At 37.2% G+C, this 12300-nt stretch overlaps 1 protein-coding gene across 1 annotated transcript in view; it reads right to left on the minus strand.

Moving 5' to 3' along the window:
• Positions 1–12300, minus strand: part of CC2D2B (coiled-coil and C2 domain containing 2B) — a 96378-nt gene that overhangs the window by 25775 nt on the left and 58303 nt on the right. Inside the window, exons 21-24 of the mRNA XM_060033629.1 lie at positions 11315–11406; positions 6657–6827; positions 5093–5189; positions 4194–4303 (exon numbers count right to left, since the gene is read on the minus strand). Coding sequence (XP_059889612.1) covers positions 4194–4303; positions 5093–5189; positions 6657–6827; positions 11315–11406 — 470 coding nt within the window. The remainder of the gene's footprint in view (positions 1–4193; positions 4304–5092; positions 5190–6656; positions 6828–11314; positions 11407–12300) is intronic.

Below are 12300 nucleotides of genomic sequence, written 5' to 3' on the forward strand. Positions count from 1 at the left end.
ATGCTAACACATATATATGGAATCTAAAAAAGAAAAAAAAGTTATGAAGAACCTAGGGGCAGGACAGGAATAAAGACACAGACTTACTAGAGAATGGACTTGAGGACACGGGGAGGGGGAAGGGTAAGCTGAGACAAAGTGAGAGAGTGGCATGGACATATATACACTACTAAATGTAAAATCGATAGCTAGTGGGAAGCAGCCGCATAGCACAGGGAGATCAGCTCGGTGCTTTGTGGCCACCTAGAGGGGTGGGATAGGGAGGGTGGGAGGGAGGGAGATGCAAGAGGGAAGAGATATGGGGATAGATGTATATGTATAGCTGATTCAGTTTCTTATAAAGCAGAAACTAAAACAGCATTGTAAAGCAATTATACTCCAATAAAGATGTTAAAAAAAAAAAGTCAGAGGGATGCCATCAAAAAACCATGCAAATAGTCAAGAACCATATGATCTGCAGAAATTGAGGGAGATGAACAAGATTGGCAAGAGAAGGGGGTAAGGGCGCCAGGAAAAGAGAAAGGACTTTGATAACAGATGTAGTTGACAGTTCTTTATATTCCTTTTACCCGAGGGAGAGCTAAAGATGTATAGGAAGTAACAACTGAAAATTGCTACTTGAGTTTAGAGAACAATTTTAAGTTCCACATTTTAAATCTGTCTTGATCAGTGCACTTTATTTTCAATTACAAAAGCCTATTTATATAGCTTTAGCATCAAATATGAACCTTGAGAAAGAAAAGAGCTGGAGATCCCACTTCCTGATTTCAAAATACATATTTTACGAAGTTACAGTAATTGAAACAGTCTGGCCTAAAAACAGACATATAGACCAGTGGTACAGAATAGAGAGCCTAGATATAAATCCTTGCATCTATGTCAGGTCAACCGATCTTTGACAAGGGTGCCAAGACTACTCAATGAAGAAAGGACAATCTCTTCAACAAATGGTGTTGGTAAAACTACGTGCAAAAGGATCAAATTTGAGGGAGGAGATATGGGGATGTATGTATATGTATAGCTGATTCACTTTGTTATAAAGCAGAAACTAACACACCATTGTAAAGCAATTATACTCCAATAAAGATGTTAATAAAAAAAGAATCAAATTTGATCTTTATCTTATACCATACACAAAATTCAACTCAAAATGAATTAAATATTTAAAATGTAAGACCTGAAACTATAAAGCTTCTAGAAGAAAATACAGGGGAAAAGTTTCATGACATAGGTTGTGGCAATAATTTCATGGACATGATACCAAAGCACAGGCAACAAAAGCAAAAATAAAAAAGTGGAACTATATCAAACTGTAAACCTTCTGCACAGCAAAGGAAATAATCGTCAGAGTACAAGGTCAACTTATGGAATGGGAGAAAATATTTGCAAACCATATATATTATAAGGGGGTTCCTCTCCAACATACATAAAGAGCTCATACAACCGAATAGTAAAAAAGCTAATAATCTGATTTTAAAATGTACTAAAACTTGAATGGACATTTTCCAAAAATGACATACAAATGGCTAATAGATACATGAAAAAAATGCTCAAAATTACTAATAATAAAACACTCAGTAATAATCAGGGAAATTCAAAGCTACAATGAGATATCACTTCACAATTGTTAGGATGGCTATTATCAAAAAAAATAAAATAAAGTAACAAGTGCTGGTGAAGGTGTGTAAAATTGGAACTCCTGCACACAGTTGGTGGGAATGTAAAATGGTGCAGCTGCTATGGAAAACGTTATGCAGGTTCCTCAAAAAATTAAAAATAGAACTGATACCATATGATCTAGCAATCCCATTTCTAGGTATTTATCCAAAAGAACTGAATCAGAATATCAAAGAGATGTTAGCACTCTTATGTTCATTGCAGCACTATTCACAACAGTATGGAAGCATGCTAAATGTCTGTTGACAGATGAATGGATAAAGGAAATGTGGTATATATATGGAATACTGCTCACCCTTTAAAAAGAAGGAAATTCTGCAATATGTGGCAACATGGATGAATCTTGAGGACATTATACTAAATGAAATAAACCAGTCATAAAAAGACTGCATGATTCCACCTATATGTGGCATCTAAAGTAGTCAAATTCATAGAGTCAAAGAGCAGAACGGTGGTCACCAGGGGCTGGGGGGAGGGGGAAATGGGAAGTTACTAATCAACAAGGCGTAAAACTTCAGGGAAGCAAGAAGAATAAGCTCTAGATCTGCTGTACAACCTTTTACCTACATTCAGCAGTAGTATATTGCACACTTAAAAATTTGTTCAAAGGGTAGATGTCATGTTAAGTGTTCTTTCCACATTAAAAAAGTCAGTAGACGTTGAGTAAGGCAAACTACCCTCTGTAATAGTGGCTCACGTGATTGTGGGGGAAGGCAAGCCCCAAATCTGCAGGGTAAGCTGGCAGCCTGGAAGCCCAGGGGAGAGCTGCAGTTCAAGTCTGAAGCCAGTGTGCTGGCAGAATTCCATCTTCCTAAGTGGGGTAAGTCTTTTTTCTGTTAAGCCTCCAACCAATTGGATGAGGCACACCCCTATTACAGAGGGTAAAGAGAGTCAAACAGACACACACACACACACACACACACACACACACACACACACACACACACACACACACACACACACACACACACACACCCTGTTAGTTCTGCTTTTATGGAGAACCCTGAAATGCAATGACACTCTGGAAAAGGTAAAACTATGGTGGCAGTGAAAGGATCAGTGGTTGCCAGAGGTTCCAGGGGAAGGATGAACGGATAAATGGGTGAAGCACAGGGCATTTTTAGGGCAGTGAAACTATGCTGTATGATACTACAGTGGTGGATACATGTCATTATACATTTGTCAAAACCCGTAGAATGTACAACACAAAGAGTGAACCCTAATGTAAATTGTGGACTTTGATAATGTGTCAACATTGGTCCATTGATTGTAACAAATGTACCACACCGACACTTTAGGGAGGCTGTGTGTGCATGTTGTAGGCAGAGGATGTATAAGAACTCTGTGCTTTCTGCTCAGTTTTACCGTGAACCTAAACTGCTCTAAAAATTAAAGCCTATCGATTTGTTTAAAATGGAAAAAAAAAAGAAACTCAATCTCATTAGAAATCCAGGAATGTAAATTAAACCACAACAAGAATATCACTTTAGATCCACTGTATTAGAAACATTAATTTTAAAAATACAAAATATTATTGAAGATGTGGCACAATAGGAACTTTTATATCGCTGTTGGGAGTATGTATTGGCACAATCACTTTAGAAAAAACTTTGGCATTAGCTAGTAAAGTTGAAGCAATTCCACTCCTGGATACAGATCCTAAAGTAAAGGGTCTCAAAGTGTCCCCTGACTAGGAGCATCAGTAACACCTGAGAACTTGTTAGAAATGGAATTATGTATGAGAACTACTGAACTAGAAACTATGGAGTTGGGCCCAGCAATCTGTTTAAAGAAGCTGTACAGGTGATTTCAGTGCACAAAATACTTTGAGAACTACTGTCTTAAAAAGAAACTCTTACATGTGTGTTCCAGATGACAAGTACAAGAATGTTCAGAGCAATACTATTTACAATAGAAAAACATTAAAACCAGGCAAATCTGCATCAACAGGATAAAGTATAAATAAATTATGGCATTTTAATACAGTGGAATACTATACAGAAGTGAAAATAAAGGAAGGAAGGAATATGAATTCATATTCATATGAATATGGACAAATCGCTCAAAATAAGAGTAAAGAAACAGATTGCAAAAGATCATTCAATTTACATAAAGTTGGAAAACGTCCACAGGTAAATAAAACATAGCTAGGGATAAATACCTATGATTTAAAGTCATAAAGAGAGGGAATGATAAACAAATTCATGGTTGTTACCTCTGGGGAGAAAGAAAGGGGATACAAATAGTTATTGGCACAGTGGAGCCTTCAAAAATATTGCTAATACTCCATTTTTTAAGCTAGATGGTAGATACACAGGTATTCATTTTATCATTTTTCCTCAGAACTTACATTTACATATACATTATATATATTAATATCTATGTAAGAAATACTTCATAATTTAAAAACTTAAAAATTAAGCCTATATCCATCATTATTTTCAATAACCAGCTCAAGAAAATAATTTTGTTACTGCTCTATTTTAGAAGCTGAGGAAAAATGGACTCCAACTTACATAAAATCTACTTTAATTTCTTCGTTCCAGCATGGATGAGATCCACTTGCAACACTGGTCTGGTACACAGTGTGCTGAAAGGAAACTTCCACAAAGGGGTGCACAGTATCCTGAAACACATGATTAACACGACTAGATTTTTGTAACATTTTATATAGCTGATAGAAGGTAGAAATTAGTTACTGGCTGATAACTGGATGGCTTACTTTTTCCAGTTTTTCAAACAACCATTATTCATTCATTCATTCAATTAACATTTCTTCAACCTATTCAATATCAGGTACTACTTTGCTAGGATCCAAAAATAAATGGAAATCCTTAAGGATTTTTATCTTAAGTCTATCAGGAGAAAATAAACAGGTAAACAAATAATTGCAATGAAATGTAAGAAATATATTCAAGGTATAATAGTAACTCAGGAGAGAGAATGATTAACTCTCTGGGGTGAGGACAAGGAGAACTTCACAGAGAAAACATTGCTTGGGCTTGAGCTTTGAAACATTAAATAGTAGTTCATGTGGCCAATAACATGGAGGTATGGTGGCCATTCCAGGCAAAGGAAAGGGCATATACGGAGGCCTTCTAGAACAAGTAGTAGTATGATATGATACCGCTGTGGGCTGATGAGAAATGTGGCTGATTGGTATGTAAGAACCAGACCATCACAGAGTGGTAGCCGTTCTAAGGAGCTACCATTGTAAGGAGCTTGCACCTTATTCTATAGACCCTGAGAGCAGGGTAGCAGAGAATGAAATAGTTAGAATTACATTTTATAAAGAGCACCTTCACTGTGTTATGGAGAGTAAACTAGAATTAGATGGATAGTCCAGTTAGGGGCCAGCTGCAATTCAGGGAAAACATGATCAAAACGGCACTTTACAGAAGTGTTAAATACTTACCTCATTTAAGATCTCATCTGAGGTTACGGATTTGATTGTTTCTTTATGTCTGAGGCGAGACATGGATGATATCAAATAAGTAGGAATATCCAAGGCTCTTCTGAAAAACAATATAGAGATAGGCACTTTAATTAATTTTAATATTAGTTTTGGTGGCTTTTTGCTTATGCTTATAGAGGTATATAAGTCAGCTACCCTGGATCTTATAGAGTTTGCTTTGGATCTTCATAACATAGGTGGTTAGAGATAAATACGTGACAATCACTACTCTGAAAGGGTAGCTCCTAAATGCTGAACTATGGATTGGAACCAGTCTGTGACAGAGTTTTCACTGACCCTCAGCAAAAGGAAAAAAATAGAGCAAGTAATACTTTGAGACTATATTCTTCCTATTTTTGGTGTTACAATATTCTTTCTTTTACAAATTGATTATTATAGAAAATGGTGGTAATTTTATAATGTCCTTATTTCACAAAACAGCCTTGAAATGTGCATTTGTTTTGAGAATATCAATTCTATCATAAATAAAGTCATATTTTATAATATAAAACACAGGCAAAACCTTTAAGAGGTTTTAACTATAGATTCGTAGCTAGTAAGCAAAATATTTGTTTTGCATATGTAGAGTTCATGGGATGTGGTAAACATAAAATAAGCAAGTAGAGCACATAAGTGTTAAATGTAGACAGAGAGGGTTGATCAGTATTCCTGAGGTACCTGGGCACTAAATATTCACAATACATAAATTATACATGAGATTAAATATATGAAACACTTGAAATTCGGGTTATACTAAATATTCATGAGTATTTAATATTCATGATGCCTTAATTTGGCCACTCTGACCCTACATATCCTCTGCCCAAGAAACGCAAATAAAACACACTGCGTGCCTGCAGAAGAGATAGGTAAGGTTTGATTTTTGTAGAAGTCACCTAAAATGATAAATCCAAAATGGAGCTTACTCTCTCCTGTAGTCTATATACTTCCAATACTGTGAGGGGACAGTGGCAGAAAACAGTGTAATTAGCAATAGCAGCTTAAGTTTTCACAATAGGGAATAGGGACAGAAGGTATTTATTTGATATAGCACCCAAAAATATACATGTTAAAGGTACTTTGGGCATCTCAACTTCTGAAAATTTGTAATACACAGCAATGACAGTAAGTTTGACTATCCAAATGAAGATTTCAACTTTCATTTAGTTTCTGTATATTGAACATTAATAAACTGCAAAGTTTTTGTTTTGTTTTGTTTGTTTGTTTGTTTTGTTTTTTGTTTTTTTTTTATGAGGGCCTCTCACTGTTGTGGCCTCTCCCGTTGCGGAGCACAGGCTCCGGACGTGCAGGCTCAGCGACCATGGCTCACGGGCCCAGCCGCTCCGCGGCATGTGGGATCTTCCCGGACCGGGGCACGAACCCGTGTCCCCTGCATCGGCAAGCGGACTCTCAACAGCTGCGCCACCAGGGAAGCCCCAAGTGCAAAGTTTTATTAAGAAGACAGTATAGAAATTTACATTTAAGACATCTTTTGCAACTCCAAAAATTGGCGCAATTGCCTTACCTATTAACTATTGCTTTCCTTGTAGGAATATTATAAGCCCTCAATATTCTGACAAGAATCTTAATATCTCCGTCACAGATAGTCTGTGCTGCCACTTTTTTCCTTTCTTGCCTCTGAGGCTTTAACTTTCTTCGTCGTTCAAGAAGCTTACAAACTGCACGTGTCAACTGGCTAAAGAGTAAAAAATGATCAATCACACAGATACAAGATAACTTAAAATTTGAAATATATCAATTTTTTAAATTAACTATTATAAATAAGGCCATTATTCTGAACCATGTTCTCTCCATTGTGGAGGGGAGACAGAGTTGTCTTAGACCCAAGGAAAGAATCTTTTTCTGGGCATAGAAGAGATGCTATGTTAAGAGAGAATGTGATTGCTCCAAGTAATTTGGGTGTATGGTCCAAGAAGAAACAAGGGCGTGGAGAGGTAATTCCATGAAACATGACGTTATATCAAAGGATTATTCATTTTTTAGGAATCGTTCTCTTGAAAGTGGTTAGATACTCAACTTTTCTACATGGTTCTGAATAGGAGTTAGTTATATGTGCTCCCAACCCTGGCAACACAAATCTATGCAATTATAGCTTTATGGTCACACCTATTTTCCTCCAAAGACTGAAAATAAAACACAGACTTCAGACTATACTACAAAGCTATAGTCATCAAAACAGTATGGTACTGGCACAAAAGTAGAAATATAGATCAATGGAACAGGATAGAAAGCCCAGAAATAAACCCACACACCTATGGTCAATTAATCTATAAATATGACAAAGAAGGCAAGACTATAAAATGGAGGAAAGAAAGTCTCTTCAACAAACTGTGCTGAGAAAACTGGACAGCTACATGTAAAAAAAATGAAAGTGGAGCATTCTTTAACACCATGCACAAAAATAAACTCAAAATGGATTAAAGACCTAAATATGAGACCAGACACTATAAAACTCTTAGAGGAAAACACAGGCAGAACACTCTCTGACATAAATCACAGCAATATCTTTTTCAATCCATCTCCCAGAGTAATGGAAATAAAAACACACATAAACAAATGGGGCCTAATTAAACTCAAAAGCTTTTGCACAGCAAAGGAAACCATAAACAAAATGAAAAGACAACCCACAGAATGGGAGAAAATATTTGCAAATAATGTGACTGACAAGGGATTAGTCTCCAAAATTTACAAACAGCTCATGTGGCTTAATATCATCAAAACAAACAACCCAATCAAAAAATGGGCAGCATACCTAAATAGACATTTCTGCAAAGAAGACATACAGATGGCCAAGAGGCACATGAAAAGATGTTCAACAACACTAATTATTAAAGAAATGCAAATCAAAACTACAATGAGATATCACCTCACATCAGTCAGAATGGCTATCATCAAAAAATCCACAAATGGGCTTCCCTGGTGGCACAGTGGTTAAGAATCTGCCTGCCAATGCAGGGGACACACGTTCGAGCCCTGGGCTGGGAAGATGCCACATGCCGCGGAGCAGCTAAGCCTGTGTGCCACAACTACTGAGCCTGCACTCTAGAGCCCACGAGCCACAACTACTGAAGTCCACATGCCTAGAGCCTGTGCTCTGCAATAAGGGAAGCCACTGCAATGAGAAGCCTGCGTACCGCAACAAAGAGTAGCCCCTGCTCGCCCCAACTAGAGAAAGCCCGTGCACAGCAACGAAGACCCAATGCAGCCAAAAATAAATAAATAATTTATTTACTTAAAAAAAAAAAATCCACAAGCAATAAATGCTGGAAAGGGTGTGGAGAAAAGGGAACCCTCTTGCACTGTTGGTGGGAATGTAAATTGATAGTGTCACTATGGAAAACAGTATGGAGGTTCCTTAAAAAACTAAAAATAGAACTACCATATGACCTAGCAATCCCACTATTGGGCATATACCAAGAGAAAACCATAATTCAAAAATACACATGCACCCCAATGTTCACAGCAGCACTATTTACAATAGCCAGGACATGGAAGCAACCTAAATGTCCATCAACAGAGGAATGGATAAAGAAGATGTGGTACATATATACAATGGAATATTACTCAGCCATAAAAAGGAACAAAATTGGGTTATTTGTAGAGATGTGGATGGACCTAGAGAGTGTCATACAGAGTGAAGTTAAGTCAAAAGAGAGAAACAAATATCATATATTAACACGTATATGTGGAATCTAGAAAAATGGTATGGATGATCTTATTTGCAAAGCAGAAATAGAGACACAGATGTAGAGAAGAAACTATGGATACCAAGGGGGAAAGCAGGAGTGGGAGGAATTGGGAGATTGGGATTGACACAAACACACTATTGATACTATGTATAAAATAGATAACTAATAAGAATATGCTGTATAGCACAGGGAACTCTATTTAATGCACTGTGGTGACCTAAATGGGAAGGAAATCCAAAAAAGATGGGATATATGTATATGTATAGCCAATTCATTTTGCTGTACAGTAGAAACTAACACAACATTGTAAAGCAACTATACTCCAATAAAAATTAATTTAAAAAAAAGATGTTCAATATTGCTAATTATTAGAGAAATGCAAATCAAAACCTCAATGAGATATCACCTCACACCAGTCAGAATGGCTATCATCAAAAAATCCATAAGCAATAAACGCTGGAGAGGGTGTGGAGAGAAGGGAACCCTCCTACACTGTTGGTGGAAATGTAATTTGGTGCAGCCACTATGGAGAATGGTATGGAGGTTCCTTAAGAAACTAAAAATAGAGCTACCATATAAACCTGCAACCCAACTCCTGGGCATACACCTGGAGAAAAACATGGTGCAAAGGATACATTCATCCCAATGTTCATTGCAGTGCTGTTTACAATAGCCAAGACATGGAAGCAACCTAAACATCCACTGACAGAAGAATGGTTAAAGAAGATGTGGTACATATATACAATGGAATATTAGCCATTAAAAAGAATGAAATAATGCCATTGCAGTAACATGGATGGACCTAGAGATTGTCATACTGTGTGAAGTGAGACAGAGAAATAGAACTATCATATGACATCACTTATATGCAGAATCTAAAAAAAAAGATACAAATAAACTTATTTACAAAACAGAAACAGACTCACAGACTTAGAGAACGAACTTATGGTTACCTGGGGGAACGGAGGGGAGGAGGCATAGTTAGGGAGTTTGGGATTGACAGGTACACACTGCTATATTTAAAATGGATAACCAACAAGGACCTATTGTATAGCACAGGGAACTTTTGCTCAATATTCTGTAACAATCTGACTGGGAAAAGAATTTGAAAAAGAATAGATACATGTGTATGTATAACTGAATCACTTTGTCGTACACCTGAAACTAACACAACATTGTTAATCAATTATACTCCAATAAAAATAAAAAGTTTAAAAAAATAAATTTTCATCATTGACACACACACACTACTATATACAAAATAGATAGCTAATAAGGACCTACTGTATAGCACAGAGAACTCTACTCAACACTCTGTAATGGCCTATATGGGAAAAGAGTCTAAAAAAGAGTCGACATATGTATATGTATAACAGATTCCCTTTGCTGGACACCTGCAACTAACACAACATTGTAAATCAACTCTACCCCAGTAAAAATTTTATTTTTAAAAATTTATTTATTTTTGGCTGTGTTGGGTCTTCGTTGCTGCACATGGGCTTCCTCTAGTTGCGGCGAGCAGTGGCTACTCTTCTTACAGTGCGTGGGCTCCTCATTGCAGTGGCTTCTCTTGTTGCAGAGCACAGGCCCTAGGCGCACAGGCTTCAGTAGCTGTGGCGTGTGGTCTCAGTAGTTGTAGCAGCCGGGCTTAGTTGCTCCGCGGCATGTGGGATCTTCCCGGACCAGGGCTCTAACCTGTGTCCCCTGCATTGGCAGGCGGATTCTTAACCACTCCACCACCAGGGAAGTCCCTACCCCAGTAAAAATTTTTTAAAAGTAAGTTTTCATTTAAAAAATGTGCCCATGAAACAATTACTTCAAGGTATATTTTAGAATAGAACACCCCCCTCAAAAAAAATAGCCTTCAGCATCCTACACCAATTAAAACCTTATTATTAATACTAAGAATCTGCAAGTGGCCCCAGGGCGGTTTCCCCAAACGCAGCATCCCTAATTCCTGCTCCCACCCTTAAGTTTCCCAGATAGGACAGTATGAGAACTGAGTTACTTCAGCCAAAGGCTCCCCCAACTGCTGCCTGTGGATCACAGAGCCCTTATATGGCTGAGGATTCCGTTTTGAAAGGGAGAGATTACAGGCTTAGTGTGTGGTGCTACCAGCAATGACTTTTCCAGTAGCAGTCTCGGGACAGGGAAATCTTAGGGCAAAACTAATTTGGGACAAAGGTATTTCTTTTTTTTTTTTCTTTTCTTTCTTGCCCTAAAAAGTATCAATAAGGAGAGGGTTAAAATCTAAAATATTATACAATTGAAAATACAAATCATATAGTTATGTCCAAAATACAATTTTAAAATGACAAAAAAAATTAAGTCACTGTGTTTCATTTTATGCTTTGTAATTGCATTTTGACATTAACTTAATTAATATAAAAATACAGAATTTATTAGAGGACTTTGAAGGTATTATCTTATAGCTTTGTATTTTGTACTTAAATAATAATAATTTTAGATGTACCTTGTAGATACAATTTCTTCATAATCAGCCACAATATCTGATAAGTTAAATTTGCTAACTTTGGCAATTCTTTTCATTATTGACCTTCTCATCTACAAAAAAATTTTTAGAATTTAAAGAAATGCACAGTTTATATTTTAAGATTAAGTATATACGATGCTACTGGTGTCACTATTTTTTACTCCTAATTTTTTCAAGCAATGAATTGAAAGGGGAATTAGGTAAGTGAAAGTATGGTTCTGTTTGCTACCATTATTAAAATCACTCCTAACGCTCTCATTAATGTCCCTCTCATCTCTTTTTCCACCTAACTCTCAGTATATGTGGACAGAACGAATCTTCACCAAAGGAGATGATTATCCTGTGAATGTGTTTCTACAACAGTCACTTGTACACACACAAATCTTGATTCACAAGGAAATGTGGTCACATTTCTGTATTTCCTTTGAGTCCATCCTATTCTGACCTTAAGCTCTCATTCTGTCAGCTTGGTAAGATATTTAGTGCTTGAACAGAGCCAATCCCCTAAGCCCTTGCACCTTGCAGAACCCACAGACCTTGGTTCCTCCAAGGACTCTGAAATTCTTCTTTTTAGTCTGAGGAAATCCCTCCCTTTCTCCCCTAACCCCATGCTTCACAACAGGTTTAGACTTTCAGAAATGAAACCAGGAAGAAGTGTGTCTGGAGGCAATTTTCTTTCTGTCCTGCCACAAATCATCCCAAAGATAATGTAACCTAAAGCCTAATGATCTGCTTAAATTCGATAGGAAAATGGGGTGATAGGAGAATGGGAAATTATAATTCCTAAGAATTACCCTGCCATGTGGGGAACAAATTGTTTCCTTTGAAGGTGAACCACACCCCTCCTCCCTCTGACCCCATCAGTGTGCTTGAGCCTTCTCACTTGTGCTTTCTCTCTCTGTCTTTCTCTCTTTCTCTCTCCCTCTCCCTTGCTTCCTTGCTATCACACAGACTGAGCTCCTTGC

This window comes from Delphinus delphis, chromosome 16, assembly GCF_949987515.2.
Source record: "Delphinus delphis chromosome 16, mDelDel1.2, whole genome shotgun sequence".
Taxonomy (NCBI): Eukaryota; Metazoa; Chordata; class Mammalia; order Artiodactyla; family Delphinidae; genus Delphinus; species Delphinus delphis.